The sequence below is a fragment of the Urocampus carinirostris genome, chromosome 14 (assembly GCF_059441175.1).
Source record: "Urocampus carinirostris isolate Australia breed hairy pipefish chromosome 14, RoL_Ucar_1.0, whole genome shotgun sequence".
NCBI lineage: Eukaryota > Metazoa > Chordata > Actinopteri > Syngnathiformes > Syngnathidae > Urocampus > Urocampus carinirostris.
The window spans coordinates 9,119,127-9,139,847 of record NC_142362.1 but is presented as its reverse complement, the minus strand read 5'-3'; the positions used below and the strand labels follow the sequence as shown (position 1 = coordinate 9,139,847).

Sequence of the window (20,721 nt, the reverse complement as noted above, 5' to 3'; positions counted from 1 at the left end):
TCAGGAGGTGGAGCGCTCCTCATGGGACCGCTATATAAAACCAGAACGTTTACATTTTGCTTTCAAATCAGATCGAAATAATCAGAATTGAATTATAAGAGTCTCTTACCGATCTGGTGATGCATGGCCCGTTCTGTCAGCAACTCCGCGTCGTGGATTCTCTGAGCTCCGGACAAGATTTCTTCACCACGCATGAACATGTCGTAGGAGTTGGAATTTTTCTGCAAAAAAAACAAAAATGGATACAGGGTGCCATGTTTTAGTTTTTGCACAATTTCAAAAGACTCATTCACAATCAAAGACGGCTAAAGAGGTCAAAATCAATTCTGAATTCACTGCCGTTGACGGATTTAGACATCAACCCTCCACTTCCTACGAAAGAACTGTTAATGAGCGAAGAGACGTTTAGTTTTGTTGAAAATTCATCAAATGTTTTTGACTTTAACTCATGAGATACCGTTGACCTTTAAATACGTCAAATTGTCAAGTCATGTTTATTTGTGATGCCCTTAATCACTCAAAGGGCTGCACAGACCAAATTATTGCATACTACAGACTATGATTACACCATCCCCTGATCTAAAACCCACACGAGGGCAAGGAAAAACTCAAAAACCTCAGTTAAGTCAAGTCATGCTTATTTGTGACACCCTTAATCACAAAGAGTCTCAAAGGGCTGCACAGACTACTGCGAACCAGACACTATTGATCTAAACTACAGACCCCTGATCTAAAACCTACATGAGGACAAGGGAAAACTCAAAAACCTCAGCATGAGGAAAATGAAGAAACCTTGAAAATAGACCGGACATGAGGTCATTCAAGTCAAGCCATGTTTATTTGTGACGCCCTTAATCACAATGAGTCTCAAAGGGCTGCACAGACCACAGACTATTGCAAACTACAGACTATTATGACACCATCCCCTGATCTAAAACCTACATGAGGGCAAGGAAAAACTCAAAAACCTCAGCACGAGGAAAACGAAGAAAACTTGAGAATGGACCGCACATGAGGTAATCCAAGTAAAGTCATGTTTATTTGTGATGCCCTTAATCACTCAAAGGGCTGCACAGACCAAATTATTGCAAACAACAGACTATGATTACACCATCCCCCGATCTAAAACCCACACGAGGGCAAGCAAAAAACTCAAAAACCTCAGTTAAGTCAAGTCATGCTTATTTGTGACACCCTTAATCACAAAGAGTCTCAAAGGGCTGCACAGACTACTGCGAACCAAACACTATTGATCTAAACTACAGACCCCTGATCTAAAACCTACATGAGGACAAGGGAAAACTCAAAAACCTCAGCATGAGGAAAATGAAGAAACCTTGAAAATAGACCGGACATGAGGTCATTCAAGTCAAGCCATGTTTATTTGTGACGCCCTTAATCACAATGAGTCTCAAAGGGCTGCACAGACCACAGACTATTGCAAACTACAGACTATTATCACACCATCCCCTGATCTAAAACCCACACGAGGGCAAGGAAAAACTCAAAAACCTCAGCACGAGGAAAACAAAGAAACCTTGAGAATGGACCGCACATGAGGTAATCCAAGTAAAGTCATGTTTATTTGTGACGCCCTTAACCACAAGGAGTCTCAAAGGGCTGCACAGACCACAGACTGTTGTGAACTACAAACTCTTATTACACCACTCCCTGGTCTAAAACCTACATGAGGGCAAGGGAAAACTCAAAATCCTCATTTAACATTTATAAATTGTCTTTTGTTATAATTCACCTATTTACTGTCATGGGAATATGGCAGTGACCACAATACCGGAACTATCAAAAGGGTGATGTGGTTTCAGTCGAGCATTTCAGAGCGGATGCATGTTTTGGGTCTATACACAGTACACATAAAAACTCGGGACGGAGATGTTTACTTTGAAAATCTGTTCTGAATTTGGTACCATTAACAGTTTTAAATCTCAATCCTACTTTTTCCATTTAAATAGGTTAAATAACGGCTTTAGTGGCAGCCTCCCGTAACAGGGTTCCTACAGCTTAAGGCGAATTAAATTCAAGACTTTTTAATTCCTTTTGAAATAAAATTTAAGACCAAGTCAACAAAAAAACCAAACAACTGAAACAAAAAAACACAAATATTTCTTGCACACAAATCACCGTCCTTTCTCGTGGTCCAAAGTAAACGTTTTTGTCCAGAGTTGCTATGTGTAGTGTGGGTAGACCTCAAACATGGGTCTGCTTGGAAAAGCTCGACTGAAACCACATCATAGTTTCGATAGTCTTGTTATTGTGGTCCCGCGGTGTTGCCGCGAGAGTAAAGCGGTGAATTATTAAAAAGACAATTGATAAATGTCACAAAATCTTTTTAGTTCAAACAAATATAAATGGTTAAAATGTTTAAGACTTTAGAAAATTGGATTTAAGACATTTTAATGCCAATTTAGGACTTCATCTTAGAATAATAAATTCAATGGGTGGTCAGCCAGCAGCCCCACGGTGCAGAGGTTCAAGGTTCAAGTCCAGCTGCAGCTGCCTCCCTGTATGGAGTTTGCATGTTCTCCCCGTGCCTGCGTGGGTTCCATGTCAGGTTAATTGACCCCTTGCAAATTCTCCGAAGGTGAGAATAAGCGAGTGAGTTGTCTGTCCCGGTGTGTCCTGTGACTGGCTGGCAACCAGTTCAGGATAGCTGGGATGGGCTCCAACACCCCCGTGACCCTACTGAGGATAATTAATTGATGGAATTCAATGCCTTTTAAGACTGCATAAGTTAATCACATTTTTCTCCATTAACGAAGGGAAAAAACATCATGAACATCTCGGATATTTCCACAAGAATTGCAGTCTAAAACCGTCAACGGCACTTGATTCAGAACTGATTTCCGACATCTTGAGTCGTCATTTGTAGTGAAAGAGTTGATCATAGCTAGCGAGACACTTACAGGGTTGCTGGGATCAGGCATGGTATAGAAAGGCCTCACAGCCAGCGGGTACTTGTCCAGGACATAAAAATCGGTATCATACTGGAAGACGGAAAAAGAAGTACGTTAAAAGGTAGCACGAGTCGTATGATAAACACTAAACTTTAGGACCTACCTTTTCCTTAACAAGGCGGCCAAGTAGTTTTTCATTCGGCGTGCTGGAAAAACATGAATCGGTGATTCATTTGAACAAGTGGACACATTTTGAATTTATTCAGTGCCAAAAATAAATAAATAAATACACCTTCAGAAGCATAGTGCCCGAGTGCCTATACATTAAAAATGTTTTTTGTGGTTTTAACTTAAAATTAATAACACTTTTAGCGGGATGTATGCACATAAAGTGTATATGTCATCAAAACTGTACTGTCTTGAACGTTACCTGTATCTCACAGAGGCGAGTCGGACTCGGTTTAGTTAAACTGCCCAACATACTCTTTAAATGTTCATGCTTTACTAAGCTACTGCCATGATATGCAATGTCTGCTTGGCAAACCGTCTTTTTATTGGCTGTATCCAGGCTACAATGTTGCCAAACATTAGAACATTGTTTCTCAACTGCTGGGTTTGGACCTAAAAGTGGGTCGGAGAACTATTTTCAGTTGGTTGCAGGCCTTTTTCTTGGGAAAATAATGCAAAGACGACTAAAAAAAAAGAGGGTCAAATACACCCCTTACCAGTAGATGGCGATAATGCCCTGCTCAATGTTTTACAATTGCTCAGTCAATCGGCGTGTTTGAGCAGGACCACATCTCATTTTACTGTGATTTTGTTGGTTCCATTTCCTTTTTCTGCCCGTAATAACAGGTCCCAAAAAAGTGATGGATGTGGGAAAGGAAAAGTGGAAAAAGGCATGCGCTGCCATGACATGCAATGTCTGCTTGGCAAAGTCCAAGGCTACAATGCTGCCAAACGTTAGATCATTGTTTCTCAACTGCTGGGTTTGGACCTAAAAGTGGGTCGGAGAACCATTTTCAGTTAGTCGCAGGCCTTTTTCTTGGGAAAATAATGCAAAGACGACTAAAAAACAGAGGGTCAAATACACCCCTTACCAGTGGACAGCGATAATGCTCTGCTCACTTTGTCATAACTGTTCAGTCAATCAGCGTGTTTGAGCGGGACCACATCTCATTTTACTGTGATTTTGTTGGTTCCATTTCCTTTTTCTGCCCATAATAACAGGTCCCAAAAAAGTTAGGGATGAGGAGAAGGAAAAGTGGAAAAAGGTATGCGCTGCTGAAAAATACAGTAAATGGTTTAAAAAGATGATACTTTTAGCTTTTTACTAGTGTATTAATCTTAATTAAGTACATGATTAAATAAGTATCGATGTTTGGGTACATGCTTTATGACTCTTTTGAATTTCTTTTAGTATGGGGTTAATTTGAAGGAGTTTTTGGGGGCTAATTATATGTGATGTAGGCTTATATTTGAGAATATATGGTACTTGAAGTCGTTTTGCTTTTGTCATCACTTTGTTGAAAAAAAAGAAGGTGAATTTATTCGACTGTCTCTGCTTTAGATGCACAATCCTTTCAGTAGATGGACGAGAGAAGTGGATTTCTCTTGATTTGGGTGGAATGGTAGGTCCTAAAGACAGACCAGTTGAGAGCCAGTGTTTAAGAGTAGAGGTAGACCAATTATCAGCACTGATATCTGGGGATTTGTTGGATATGGTATCGGCTTTTTTATTAATTTGATCGGCTGATTAAGTATATCTGAAACCGGGTAAAAGGAGCAGGCGAGAACTTTGCTTTGAAAGCAGTTATTTTAAATCCATGACAAATATTCTTTGTTTCTTTTTGCATTATTGCAAATTCCTTATGCCGATTTTTAAAGCTTATATCGGTTATCGGCCTCCTCCTGATACTCATAATCGGTATCGGTTGATCCCTTCTAGAGGTTTAGATATGTGTAATTGAATGTTCCCTGTATGTTATTGTATAGTGACTTGTTTACCTGACTGCCCATTTTGCACATCTGGTTAGCTGCTCCTCTTGCACTCTTTGCACTACTGTATAATACTATACATAGCTATAATTATCTAGTATATTATTAGTACTTCAATACTCAAACTCAATCCAACGTTTTATTTATATCTGTACATTCAAGGAAACTGTGCGGGTCAGATGTATCGAAATCTCGTTCTGTATACACGTGTACAAGAATGACAATAAAGTATATCTGAATCTGTTTGTGTTCCTGCTTGAGACAGAGGTGCTAGTGACCATTAGCGACTCTCATCGGAGATTGTATTCATATACAGACGCCTCACTCTGTTGGAAAAACGTCTCCGGCGACAACAGTCGACAATGAATTCCATTCCTACTTTGATTATCGATTTTTGTCGACGGCGTGGATTTATGGTTGCAATTCTACCTGAGGTCTTCCTCGTCACCCATCTCCACGCCGGCTTCACGCAGCATGGCCAGCCCCTCTTTGTATTCCAGTCTCAAAGTGGGCTCCAGAAACTTGAAAGGCTCGCTCGGGAACTGCTTGTTTACCGTCTGGATCTCGGTCTGGAAGCTGACGCAAACACAAATAGGTGCAATCCAGTCATTGGTCAACCTGCCATCAAGTCATTCCTTTCAAGTCAACCCTGACAATCAATACTATAATAGAAAAATACTACTACAAACATATTATGACAGGAATACTACGAAACTACAACTACAATGATACAACAAAATACTACGGACAGGGTTGGGTAAGGTTACTTTAACTGGATTACTTTCAATGACTTTTGGATTACTCCAATACCAAATATGCTAATAAAAGACAAAAGAAACTCAATATGAATAAAATGACTAAATTTTGTGCAGGCTTGGGGAGTAACGGAATACATTTAACAGCAAAAATGATGTTGGCAAGCTATTTGGATTTCTTTTCATTTTGTTTCTGTCGCATTTTATGTTCGTTTTGCCGGAGATCAAAGAGATCAAAGCCAGGAGAGAAAGCTTACCAGGTGTTGTGAGTCATCATTTTATTCATATTGAGTTTCTTTTGTCTTTTATCAGCATATTTGGTATTGGAGTAATCCAAAAGTAATTGAAAGTAATCGAGTTAAAGTAACCCTACCAAACCCTGACTACGGATATACCACAAAAATGTCCTATGGAAATATTAAAATATACCACAGAAATACTACATAAATAAATCTACAGTAATATTAAAACACTACTTAAGAAGTACTACAAGAATACTTCAAAAAAACTTACCACTGCAGAAATACCCCTACAGTAATACAAAACTGCCACTACAGAAGTATTACAAAATACTACAAAAATACTACGACAGAAATATTGTGACTTTCAATGTTTAAATTGGCTTATTTATGGATATGGGGGTTTATTGATATTAATTCTGGATATTTATTCAATGAATATTCTGAATCTGATTAATACCACAAAATACTTCAGATATACTAAAAAAACTGATATGAATATACTAGAAAAATACTATAGAAATACTACAAAACACTACAATGGAAAGACTGCACATATACTGAAAAAAATAGTAAAAAGTAAAACTACAATAAGACTACAAAAATATAAAAAAATAAGACTACAGAATACTACAAAAAACAATTCAGTAATACTACAAAATTAAACATACAATTGTCTGCTTAAAACAGGGACCTAGTATATTATTTGGCTTTGATTATGAGCAATTTAATAAAACTAATCTTTTTAAATAACAAATATATAGAAATATATAGTTATTCAAAAATCAGAATATTAGATATGTCTCCAGGAACTCAAAATAGCCCACTCCTGCTCACCAAGGAGCGATTTTTTTTTTAAATCAATTCTCAGACGTCATCACTAGGGGGCACTTTAAGCACACGGAGTTAATGCCATTGAGTGTTGAACTGTTTTGCACAAAGCTGACAAATGCCAGACAGCCCATAATCTCAACCGGTAAAACAGTTTTGTCAGAAAATACCATACCTGCATTTTTCATCGTCGGAGTTTGTCAAGATCGCTGTTGTGCATTGTGGCGTGTATCTCCTAAGCGTTCATTGAGATCATACCAGCCTTGACTGACTCAATTCATTCACTTACTTGTCTCTCAGCCCCTTAAAGATCTGCACCATGGTGTCGGTGATGGAGTCGATGACTTCGTGATAATGGTAATTGAAAGCCATCTCGATATCCAGACCCACAAACTCCGTGAGGTGACGATGAGTGTTGGAGTCCTCAGCTCTGAAAACTGACAAGGAGGGCAGTTTCGGGTCAGCGGTGGGCAAACTACGGCCCGTCGGCCTTGTTTTTTTTCCAATGTGCCAAAGAAAATTGGTAAAAAAATTAGGGCTGCAACAACGAATCGATACCATTGATTTGTAAAAGCATGAGTAAAGTCAAGTCATGTTTATTTGTATAGCCCTTAATCACAAAGTCTCACCGGGCTGCACAGACCAAAGATTATTGCAAACCATAGACTATTATTAGACCATCCCCTGATCTAAAACCTACACAAGGGCAAGGAAAAACTCAAAAACCAAAACATGAGGAAAATGAAGAAACCTTGAAAAGGGACCGCACATGAGGTAATCCCCCTACTATTCTTTCTATTCTTTTATCTCAGTGAGGCCGGCCTCCAAATTTCCACAGTTTAGAGTGGCAGATCCCTCCATCGGAAGATATAATAATAATAATAATAATTTCCTTTGTATTGTCATTCTTTGTAACAATGTACACAGAACGAAATGTCGATACACCTGACCCATTGTAGCGAGCCGATGCAGCCGCAGCCAACAGAGGGCGCCGCCATTTTACTAATGTTATAAGTCTTAGGTATGACTCGGCCGAGGCGCGAACCAGCGACCTCCCAGTCTCAAAGCGGGCGCCCTACCATCTAGGCTACTGAGCTGGTATAGTTGAGTGTCATCTGTGTAGCAATGGAAACTGATATTATACTTGGGAATAATATCACCTCATGGAAGCATGTAAATGCTGAAAAGAAGGGGGCTAAGTACCGAACCCTGCGGAACACCACAGGTAACACTGAAGGGCTCAGATGTCATTTCACCATATTTAACACAGCGCGTCCTATCTGAGAGGTAGGATCTAAAAGCAAATAAGAATTTCATTGTAAGGATTGTAGTGTCACTTTGGGGTTCGTTGAAAAAAATGTATCTTACAGTCCTTTTTTAATTGAACATTGCATCATCATATTAAAAAATGACATTAAAAGTCACACACTTAATTGTTATCAAATGTCAAGGGAACAGAAAGTGCTGCAGAAATTCAAAGAAAAAAAACATCTGATAATATATTAATAAAATAAAGAAAAAAATGAAAATAACAATGATAACATGATAGGGCAGATTCCTAAGCAATTTTCAAGCACGTCACCCAAAATTCAAGCACTTTTCGATTTCAAACTCCACCCGACGTTACAGTCCAGTGCGGTGAAGCAATGTCAACGTCTCCCTCTTGTTTACCACCAATGACTGACAGCCGCCTAAATGATGACTGACGCGACTGTGACCCAAACACAATAATAATTAGCCGCCGCAAATAATTAGCCGCTAATTGCCGTCGGCCAACTCGAGAAGAGCTCATCATTTATGCTCGTCATGTAGGTTGGATGCTTTTAGAACATCAGTGCCTGCTTTTGTCGACAATATTTTTGAAAATGCGTGTCCTTGCGGGTCATATGCAAACACTATTAAGTGAACCGCTAACTGAGTTTCCAAATTACCGTATTTTCCCGATAACGGGCACCCAAAAACCCCAAATTGGCCATAAATTTGAACGCGGGCCTCGTAATCTGGTGCGCCTCAAATGTGGACTAAATTGGAAACGCAACTATTGATCACTCGATACAAATGATTGCTGACCACGATTGCATAACAATGGTGGCAATAGGGATTGAACCGGACAACAAAACTTTCCCAAACTTTCAACCCTGCGGCTTATTCAGTGATGCGGCCAATTTATGTCATTTTTCTAACGGACGCCAGCGGCGCTCGAGTTCAAAAGTTAAGATTTAGATTGCAACTTCTTAGCTTGTGCACAAATTAAATTAGCGTAGACATACCCTCAACATGCAAATTGCAAAAAGAAAGGCACATGACGCAACTTTCAAGCCGAACGCAATCGAGCAGGCCGTTATAGAAGGAAACAGACCTACCGCACGTATATTTTACTTTGCGAGCGTGATGCTAGCGTGTTCATGGATAAGGGAGCGTGGGACGACGTCTATTTGACAAAGTCTCTTTCCCGCATTGAAAAAAGACGACTTTGATGACGTCTTTTATAAAGAGGAAGATGAGGACGGTTTACTGAGCGTACTACAAGCACGGTATGATTTTTTAACAGAGCTGTTTGCTGTGTTGCGAGCGTGTTGCTGGTAGCGTTTTGCTACCCTTCACAGGCACGGTTTGGGATGAAAGTGATGAAATATTATTATCAAAGCTTTGAAAACTCTCTCGGTGTACCGTCTTTCTTTGTAAATATGTGTAACCATGTATAACATGTATTTGCAACTGTATATTTTTGTAATGTATTTATTTTAGAGACTTATTCTGATGTTTTCCACGGGCGGATCAAAAAGACGGGCGAAAACAACGGGGGCTGATGGGAAGTGGAGTAAAGGTGAGACATGTTTGTGGACGCAGCGAACAATAGTGGATATATGTTTTTCCCACCCTTACCTTTGGAAATATACATTTTTTTCCCTTGGATTATTTTCAACGGGACCCGGACTCTGCAGGTCTGCATCAAACCTTAAGTACCGGTATCATTTTCCGTTCATTTTGCCGGCTGTGGTTTTTAGACTGTGTACTTTATATTCAGTTACAATCGCGGGACTCAAAGTCGGGTTTGTGTTAATTTTGCGATTGTGTTACATGTTTTAATGTGGGCGCGTGCGGCTTATGTACAGGTGCGGCTTGTGTAAGTACAAAAGCGGTTACCCTCTTAAAATGTGGTGGGTGCGGCTTATAATCAGGTGCGCTCTATAGTCCGGAATTTACGGTAATCAATGTGCAAAAAAGGCACTTTTATATTATAAGTCTAACCCTAGCCCCTTACAGTAGCTTCAAATCAATGCACCTTATAACCCAGTGCGCCCTATAGTGTCGAAAATACGGTATTCGAATCGGATAGCACGTCTACACAAGCATCTGTAGACCACCTCCGTCCACAATCTACAAATGAAAACAATCCCACCCTGAGATAATAACTCAAACAAACATAACAACTGCTCATCTCTGCCCTAGACCTTTGGCCACGTGTACATGAAGCAGTTCCTTAGTGGACCGGGCGATTCAAGTCGGCTGCCAAGAGTGCTGATCCCGAATGGTCCTTCTGTAACTACGGCAACCGCGGTAAAGTAGATTCGAGCCTCAGATGCCGTGATGACCTTAAGTCCTTTGATTTCTCCAGAGAGCCGACAGAAAAACAAACCGAGGCCGCCCTTTGCCGGTGGTTATCATCTCCCCGGGATGATTCATAGAATTTCAAATTTGTTGCGTTATTGTCTCTGTAATAAGATAAAATGTTCTGAACATTTTTTGTCAACAAATCCATGACTAAAACGGACGGAAAATATTTGTGTTTTATTCCCCTTATTAGGAAACAGAACATTAGTTAAAGTGGCAGTGGGGATTATTTGAACACGAGACGTCGCTCTATTTTGTCATGCAACAAAAAAGTGCTAAGAAGCACAAGAAAAACAAAACAAATTACCGAGCAATGTTCCCTGTAATTTTCCACGGGTCTGAGCGTTCACACAAAGTCGGTGAGCAACGCTTGAAACAACAGTGGGCAACAGCAATCCCAAGTGTGGCAACTAAATCATTATGAAACATGTCCAAAACTTGACATCAAGTTACATTTTGCTGAGTTTCCGGCAATGCAAAATTATTTTTCACTTTTGAATGAATTGACTCATGTATTATTGCAAAGGTTGTACAGCCTACAAACGTCATTAGTTTTTACAACAATTCTTTCACAAGATTTCCATTTTTTTTTCCCTGGTATCTTTTGTCGCATTATACCAACATTTTTGGGGGGCTTATTTATTCGGTTGCACGATACACAACTGTATTTAATCACATTTTTTAGTGGAAGTACAATGTTGGCAACAAGATTCACTTGATATAGTTGGAAATTATTTGAATGCAACACAAACTTTTTCTTCTTTTTCCGTGTTTCTTTTCTACTTTTTTTTTTTAATTCCTTTAAAAAAAATCTCATTGTGTTCATTTTGTCCGAGCTGTTACTTTTTCTTTTTGTTCTCTATTTACTTTTTTCCTTTGTTTCTTTTTTTTTCTGGCGTTTTTCTAAATTTTTCCTTCTTTTTTTTCACTTTTGTTTCTTTTTTTTCTCAGCTTTTCAATACTTTTTCATTTTGGTATTTTTTTTCATTTTTGTTCTATTCCCCCCTTCCTTTAAGTCATTTTGTGCATAATTTTACATACTATTTGGTCATGTTGGGATGAAAGAAGCAAAAACAACCTGAAGAGCCGTTTAGGACCCGAAAGAGCAGGTTCCTTTTAGTGAGCCGAGCCGAAGAAGCCGGTTCTCGAAAAACTCTACTGACTTTACTCAACTTCGTTCTACTTCAACTCGACTTCCAAATACCACATTTAGAACACAGCGTCAGGGGAACCCGTGTATTCTTACCTTCATGCACTGTAACTTTGACGCCTCTTAATTAGCAATAATGAGCCCTTAATTTTGTGAGCTGGCTAGATTTCCTTGTGCGCTGAGAATGTGCGGGAAGTGCGCAATTGCGCATGCGCGCAGCTTAGAGGGAACATTGTTACCGAGTCTCAAAGTGACGAAGCGCCATTTTGTCAGCCACCTCCAAGTTTTTTGCCCAACCAGTATTTATGAAAATGCATGTTTATATTTAGTTGGTGTAGTTTTGCTTAATCAATCATTTTTTTACCAACTAGGAGACGCTCCACAATACACACTCCATCCATCCCTTATCTTCATTTTTTTCATTATTTCTAGGTTTGAACTGTGTTTGAATTTTGGTTGAAATGCTTGTAAGTGCTTGAAATTGTTGCTACGTGTCTCGGCAGTCTGTCTCGATAGACCACACATTCTTTGCAACCAAACTTCCTTGAGGCCAGACATCGTAATTTGGTCAGGAGAGGCTCCTGATTGAGCTAACTGTACCGTGGGAAGAAGGATGCAGCGAAGCCCAAGAAAGGAAGAACGCCAAAGATCAAGAACTGGTCCAAGAGTGCAAGGACAAGGGATGGCAGATCTGGCTATTCCCAGTGGAGGTCGGGTGCAGGGGCTTCCCAGCACACTCTGAATGGGACACATTAACAGTTTTGGGAATAAGTGGAAGGGAGAGGAAGAAAGCTGCCCATAAGGTGGGGGAAGCCGCGGAGAGAGCCTCTTGGACACCACTTGATGACATATTTTTACTGGTCTAAGGCTACAGTCACTGTATGAGTGACTGCAAAGTTAGCAGTGATTAGAAGTGTATGTAATAGTCTCTCGATTATCTATCTTCCGCTTATCTGGGGTCGGGTCGCGGTGGCATCAGCCTCAACAGGGAAGCCCAGACCCCCCCTATCCCCAGCCACTTCTTCCAGCTCATCCGACGGGATCCCGAGGCGTTCCCAGGCCGTCCCAGAGACATAGTCTCTCTAGCATGTCCGGGGTCATCTCCGGGGCCTCCTGCCGGTGGGCCATGCCCGGAACACCTCCCGAGGGAGGCGTCCAGAAAGCATCCGTATCAGATGCCCAAGCCACCTCAACTGGCTCCTCTCAATGCAGAGGAGCAGTTTTCCCTCGCCCGGATGCGGGTTACAGAGGCCCCCCTCTGGAGCCAGGCCTGGAGGTGGGGTCTGACTGGTGGCCTCGCCTTTACTCACAGGATCTGGCCGGACACAGCCCAAAGGGACGACGTGGGTCCCTCTTCCCATGGGCCATGAGGGGTCGGGTGCATCGAGAGCTGGGTAGCAGCCCAAGGAAGGGTCCTTGGCGCGCCGATCCCTAGCTACAGAAACGGTCTTTTGGGACATATAATAAACACTGTCCCTTTAAAATTACCGTTGTGAAAAAGAGGCTACTTTGACAAATACCATGCCAGAAAATCGCCAAAAATATGGACAAATGTTTTCCAAAATAAATGTCTCAAAGACAATTGTTTTTCTATTATTTAGCACGGATTCAAAAACTATACTTATGATTTGAAACTGACATTTCGAGGGGGTGGAGAAATTTTAATCCAAAAGGTATTTATTAAATCAGTAATGAAATTGATTGCACTTCTAATTACACAGAAGTGCTTGGAAGGCTTACTTGTATAATAAATGGGCCTTGTCAGTGTTTTTCATAATTTAACACTGGATATAGAGACTAGTAAAAATAAATTACAGGTTTTCATATTGGGCCCCACGTCAGGTACTTAGCCCCAAGTCAGTTTCTGATACTAGTGACATCTCGTTTTACAAGCAAGAACTGTAAACTAGAAGAATGAGAAAATAAAGAAACAGATCAAATTACATTGTACTCATAAAGCACCTTTAAGCCGAAAAATTGCCACTCAAAGTGCTTTATTCGGTTTACAATAAGATAAAATCCATTCCTATTACACACCCAACGACCCGGAACACCACATATACAAAAGCACACACAATTTTTGAAATAAAATAAAGAGAAAACAAACAATTAGTCAAAAATTATTAAAAATTAAATACAATTATGGTTAGGTACATACTGACCGTATGAAGAATGGTGGCGCCCATCCTTCTCCAGGCCAACTCTGATGATTACCTAAATAAAATCCTCTCATCCGTTTATCCTTCCATCCATCTCTCACTCGCTCCCCCATGTATCCATCCATTCTCGATCCATTTTCCGGGGGATACTGAGGTCCAGCATTCTCAAGGTCGTATGCAAGGGCACCCTGAACATGATAAAAGGCCTTCTCTTGTATCCTACAAAGTTTAAGTCTAATGGCGAGGCTTTTAATTTAGAGAAGAAAGTTCGATCACATCACCCGTTTTAGCTAAACTGCATTGGCTCGCTGTTAACTTAAGATGTAATTTAAAGGTTCTGTTGGTAGTATGCAAAATCATGCATGGACTTGTTCCCTCATATCTTTTAGATTTAATGTCCCCCCTTTGGTCCGGTCCAGAGTCTTCGCTCTGAAAATGCCAGTCTAGTCATGATCCCAAGAGCCAAGAAGAAATCTGCAAGTCCACGAGCATTCTCCATTCGGGCCCCAGTACTGTGGATTGCTCTACCCTCTGATATTCGATTTCCAACCTCAGTGTTTAAAACACAAAGACAAATACCAACCAAAAAATGTTTTCAATGTGGGCGATACTCTAATGGTGTATGGTCATTCTAATTGATTATTGTTAATCTATTTGACAAACATTTGAATTGTTTCATATTATAGCATATTCTTTTTGTGTAATATTTTTCTATCCGTCCAAAACTTCATAATTTAAATTTTAAAAAAGAGTTATATTGAGATCTTATTCAGGAGACAATTTTTCATCGATTGCGGACAACACTAGATTTTACCTCTTATTTTACTGAATTCTGACCAAAAACATTTCACGTGTCACTTATGAATCACCTATATTTCATGTTCACGATATCAATGTATTGTTTGCTAATGATACATCCATTGCAAGCTGGTTATCCTTTTTATTTATTTATTTTAAATTTTATATTATACTTTATTTATTTTCTATCTTGTTCTTAATTTCATTGTTTGTTATTGCAACATACGTTGCAGCCTGGTCATCCTGGAAGGGGATTACCTCATGTGCAGTCCCTTCTCAAGGTTTCTTCATTTTCCTCATGTTGAGATTTTTGTGTTTTTCCTTGCCCTCATATTGGTTTTAGATCAGGGGATGGCGTAATAATACTCCGTAGTTTGCAGTCCTTTGAGACTCCTTGTGATTAAGGGCGTCACAAATAAACATGACTTGACCTAAGAGGGGCCCCATCCACTCTGATAGGGATGGCGTTTATATAATGCCATTTCAGGGAACACATTAATCTTGGGATATGTAGTTATTTTAAAAAATATTATTATTTATTTATTTTTTTAATGTATTTCGTGTTAAAATAAGAGTAATGTCAGTACTTGAGTTTTTTTTTTTACCTGGACCAACACAGAAGACCTTGTCAAAGTCAGCACAGATGCACATCTGTTTGTAGAGCTGGGGAGACTGCGCCAGGTAGGCACTGGTCTTAAAATAAGACACTGTGAAGACGTTGGCTCCGCCCTCACTGGCAGCTAAAATATAAATAAATAAATAAAAAAGAGAATTATCATCACGTGAAAACAGATTTACCGTAAATTCCGGACTATAAGCCGCTACTTTTCCCCAAACTTTCAACCCTGCGGCTTATTCAGTGATGCGGCCAATTTATGTCATTTTTCTGACGGCCGCTCGAGTATAAAAGGTAAGATTTAGACCGGTGGAATATATGCGCAGAGGAAGACTGCAACTTCTTAGCTTGTGCACAAATTAAATTGGCGTAGAATATCCTCATCATGCAAATAGCAAAAAGAAAGGCACATGACGCAACTTTCAAGCTAAACGCAATTGATCAGTCGGATAAAGAAGGAAACAGCTACTGCACGTAAAATTTACTTTGCGAGCGTGTTGCTAATGTCTACTTGAATAAGGGAGCGTGGGACGACGTCTATATGACAAAGTCTCTTTCCCATATTGAGGGAAGACGACTTTGATGACGTCAGATATAAGGAGGAAGATGAGGACGATTTACCATGGTTTCTACATGTACGGTATGATTTTTTTAACAGGCCCGTTTACTGTGTAGCGAGCGTGTTGCTAGTAGCGTTTTGCTACCCTTTCACAGGCACGATTTGGGATGAAAAATATAATATTATTATTAAAGCTTTGAAAACTCTCGGTGTACCGTCTTTCTTTGTATATATGTGTAACCATGTATAATATGAATTTGCAACTGTATATTTTTGTAATGTATTTGTTTTAGAAACGTATTCTGATATGTTTTGCACGAGCAAATGATAAAGAATGGGCGGGGCAAACGCGGGCTGACGGGAAGTGGAGTAAAGGTGAGACGTGTTTGTGGACGCGGCCGACAATAGTGGACATATATTTTTCCCACCCTTACCTTTGGAAATATGCACTTTTTTCCTTGGATTACTTTCAACAGGCACCTGGACTCTGCAGGTCTGCATCAAACCTTAACTACCGGTATCATTTACCGTTCATTTTACCGACTGTGATTTTTAGACTGTGTCGGGTATGGATTAATTTTGTGTTTGTGTTGCAATTTTTTCAATGTGGGCGCATGCGCCTAATACACAGGCGCGGCTTGTGTATGTCCAAAATCGGTTTTCCTCCCGAAATGTAGTGGGTGCGGCTTATAATCAGGTGCGCTCAATAGTCCGGAATTTACGGTACACTCACTTAAAAGTAGTTTCAAAAAGTGACATATTGATGCCTGAAAAAAGGCAGACAAGGCAGTACTTAACATCTGCAGTTAATTCACTTTATTCAAACGCAGATGTTTTCATCAGATATTTACGTGAATGCAAAGAGCAAAGTGAGCAAACGCGTTATGTCGTAAACAGCGTTTACGTGTCAAGGGTGTTGGCAAACAGGAAGGTGTGGTTTTTGCAACATGTACATCGCGCATATTTACAGTTGCCGCTCAAATAAAGAGCGCCAATTTCGATTTGCGAAGCGCAGGGAAGAGTCCTTATGATTGGCTGCTGAGACAAAGGAAGAAGTGAAAGTGTTGCATAACTGTACCCAAAGTTGTGTCAGAAAAACATCTCCTACTCATGACTTAGGTTTTGTGCAACATACAAATTTGTCTAATTCAAACCTGTATTAGAATCTTTTTTTAAAAAAACAGCAAAATGGAAATCCCTTTTTCCTTTAGGTACCGTATTTTCCGCACTATAAGGCGCACCTAAAAGTCTTAATTTTTTTTCAAAAGCTGACCATGCGCCTTATAATACAGTGCGCCTTATTTATGGATCAATATTAAATCGCAAAGTCTTCCAACTAACTTGCAGCCGCCGACTCGATTTTCCCCCGAACGCCAAGTAGTCCGCGGTGAATGCTGGGATTTATTTACCGGTGTTTCATTGGCGAACCAATGTGTCAATCATCATTTGAATCGATCACTATTGGCTAAAGTTATTCGGAGGTCAAGGGGCCGATCCTTTTTATCATTTACAGGCTGGCATTGGCTGAAGCAGCAAAACAAAGCCTGCAATTGGCCGAAAAAGATGAGTGCGTATAGCACATGATTGACGGCATACAGAAAGCATTTTTTTACTATTCCGTATTTGTAAATATTTTATTCTCCTGGACTTACTAAACTCACGGATATAAGAGGACCATGGCTGCACATTATTGAACACAACGACTTCGGTGAGCTACTTCAGCTATATATTTTCCCTGTATCTTGTTTCAGACTGAACTCGATGTTTCTGTGATAAGCGGTGCAGATAATGGATGGAATGGAGTGTCTATTTTTAAGTTAAACTCAATTCCAAGTGTTTATTTTCATATGCACAGTAAAGTTGCGAGCGAAAATAGAAACTAAGGAATGGTTGGCATTTCTTGAATCCCAAGACTTTAACCTTCCGAATGATATTTGAAATGATGCTGAGTGACATCGTACGGACACCACATCCGCACGTGTCTACGACACGTATTTGCTTCTTTGCAAGCTTTGGGAATGTTAAGGGGGTATCAGTTGGACTGAATCATCCGACTGTTTTGTCGACGTTCCCATTGTAGCGCCTTATAATCCAGTGCGTCTTATGTATGTCAAATATAGGACCAAAAACTATTTTTTTGGGGTGCGCCCTATAACCCGGTGCGCCTTATAGTGCGGACCACACCATAAGGTGCACCAAGTAATAAGGTGCACACCCAAAAATATTTGTTTTTGTCCTATTATTTTCCATACATGAGGCGCACCAGACTATAAGGCGCTACAGTGGGAACGTCAACAAAACAGACAGATAGTTCAGTCAAACTCATTAACCCCTTAACATTCCCACAGCTCGCAAAGAAGCAAATACGTGTCTCAGACAAGCACGGACACGACTCAAATGCGTCATTCCATTGGGAAAGTTAAACGTTTGGGATTCAAGAAATGCCAACCATTTCTTCATTTTTTTCTATTTTCTTTTTCACTGGTAACTATTTGGACAGCAAAGTAAGAATTCCATTGTGCAGGGAAACGTGGTTCTTTACTGTGCATATGACAAACACTTTGAATTGAATTTGAAAATAGACTCATCACAGAAACATCAAGATGAGTCTGAAACAAGATACTGGGAAAATATAACGCCGGGTTAGCTCACCAAAGTCGTCTTGCAGCCATCACGTTTAATAATAATACGCAACCTTGGTCCTCTCACATCCGTGAGTGTAGTAAATCCAGGAGAGTAAAATATTTACGTACTCCAAAACACGTAATAATACAAACAAGTAAATAAAAAAATCCGTCGAGATGCAACTGTATCTGTTTAGCCACATAATTCCGGTTTACAAATTCAGACTAGTAAAAGTTGTTTTCTCCAGTCATCCCGGAAGTGGGATTACCTCATGTACGGTCCCTTCTCAAGGTTTCTTCGTTTTCCTCATGCTGAGGATTTTGAGTTTTTCCTTGCCTTCATGTTGGTTTTAGATCAGGGGATGAGGTAATAATGGTCTGTAGTCTGTAATAGTCTGTTGTCTGTGCAGCCCTTTGAGACTTCTTGTGATTAAGAGTGTCACAAATAAACATGACTTGATGGAATTAAATCTATGATTGCTCCATCTAGAATTAGTTGATCCACTTTAAACGCCCCACATTTAAAAAGAAGCAATAACATGTACAAGTCATACAAGAAAACTGACGTTTTGACTTTTAGTCACAGCAACGACTTACGTTTCTAATGGGACAGTGAAACCGAAAGTGTACCGTTATTGAAACGTCTGAGATTTCCCAGGAGATAGGAAAAAAACAACCGCTGTGTGTGTGTGTGTGTGTGTGTGTAAAAGCACGTGTGTGTACCTGATATGATTTTCGGTGTCTGAATCTCCACAAAGCCCTTATTTGTGAGGGTGTCTCGGAAAAGTTGGCACACTCCGGACTGCAGGCGAAAGATGGCCTGGCTGGTGGTGGTCTTTTAGAGACAAAAACAAAAAAAAGTCACAATTAAATCTCCTAGCTAGGCAAAACCTCCAAGAGGAAATATGAAACCAGATAGAAAACAGACGCTAAAAGGAATAAGCTCTTTGAATATAAAGTACCGTTAAAAAGAAATTCCCGACTGTGACAGTTTGACGTCAAATGAAACTGAACATGGCAATTATGTTCGACAAAGATGAATAAAAATCTTTTTCTACTTCTGATTATAACCAGGTTCTTAAAATAATTCACTCTTTCACTGAACTGCCCTTCTGTTCGAAATTTAAACAAAAAAAAATCACATTTATTGTTCTTGTTAATGCAAGTGTGGTTTTCTTCTGTGCCTATAGGTTTAATATTTCAGTATATGCAGGAAAGTAGTTTCTCCTTTGTCAAAAACTAAGTTTTATTTGGGAAAATTGGTGCAATTTTCTTCTAAGCTAAAAACAAGACTTGTCGGTAGATTGCTTAGTGAAAACCAGCTTCATGATGTACATCGAAAACTAGCCTTTCTATGTCAAGAACTCGTGTTTTCTCTTTAATTCCTTTCCTTTTTTTCCTTTCTTTTTTGGCAATTTCCTTTATTTGCTTTCTTTTTCTTCCCTATTAATTCATGAATTCTTCCCTATTTCATTCCTTTTAAAAATAATTTTCCCTTCTTTTTGTGCAACTCAGAGAAAGGCAGGGTAAAAATTGGACGAAAAATGGGTGCTTTTTGCTCACTTTCAGCAACATCTAGTGAACAAACATAAAACGCTGTACCTTTAAGAAGAGCGTATTTGTAAGGGAAATTATATAAGTGCCTTAACGAAGCCAAAGATTATATTCAGGTGCGGTTTGTATACTTATAACAATTGTATCCTCTTGGGGCCCGCTAACTAATAATCAAGATGGCCTTCACTTTAGAGCTAGGAAGTCTGGTCACGAGCTTGCCTCCTTTTCTACTCCCTTGACTTCACAGCGATGCATTGTACCTTTTGTGTTACAAAGTTCCTCTTTTCTTATAGCTCATTTATTATGCTCACACGCCATCTAGCGACCAGCATTATTTGCATCCTTTAAACATGTGATTTCTGTCCAACCAATCAGATTCGTTTCATGTATTCTTGTGACCTCGTTTAAGCCAATCAGATGTGTGGTTTTATGCCTGTGTTTTCAATAAATGAGCCGGTAGCCATTGGGTGTGTGTGATTCCTCTCTGAGCCGATCTTGGAAGCAGTTTTAGGGGAATGTTCTGGTGGGACGCGCCTCAGATGGAAGGGCTATCAAAAACCTAATATCCGACTCAGAGTGTGTTCTCATCTTTACCTTAATACAATCTCAAGTTTTAACCTTGACGGTAATGTTATTATTAGCGCCGTTTTTGTGGAAAACCCCATTTGGCCCAACGTCACCCGATTATTAGTTCCAGCGGCCCTCAACTCGATTGAGTTTGAGAACCTGGCTCTAAACCCTCTAAACAGTTGAGATGGAACAAGCGGTGTATAAGACAACCATTAGTCGTAGTCTGCATAAATCTGCCCTTTATGGAAAAGTGGAATTAAGTAAGCCCCTTCGTAAAGAATACCAATAATAGGCCCGTTTGGAGTTTGCAATAAGCCACATGACAGACACAAACACGTGGA

The 20,721-nt window shown here is 39.8% G+C and overlaps 1 protein-coding gene across 1 annotated transcript in view; it reads right to left on the bottom strand.

Annotated features, from left to right (window-relative positions):
* Positions 1-20,721, bottom strand: part of dars1 (aspartyl-tRNA synthetase 1) — a 75,525-nt gene that overhangs the window by 6,066 nt on the left and 48,738 nt on the right. The window contains exons 10-16 of the mRNA XM_088352699.1: positions 18,980-19,091; positions 15,063-15,197; positions 7,025-7,172; positions 5,340-5,486; positions 3,076-3,118; positions 2,922-3,002; positions 110-221 (exon numbers count right to left, since the gene is read on the bottom strand). Coding sequence (XP_088208825.1) covers positions 110-221; positions 2,922-3,002; positions 3,076-3,118; positions 5,340-5,486; positions 7,025-7,172; positions 15,063-15,197; positions 18,980-19,091 — 778 coding nt within the window. The remainder of the gene's footprint in view (positions 1-109; positions 222-2,921; positions 3,003-3,075; positions 3,119-5,339; positions 5,487-7,024; positions 7,173-15,062; positions 15,198-18,979; positions 19,092-20,721) is intronic.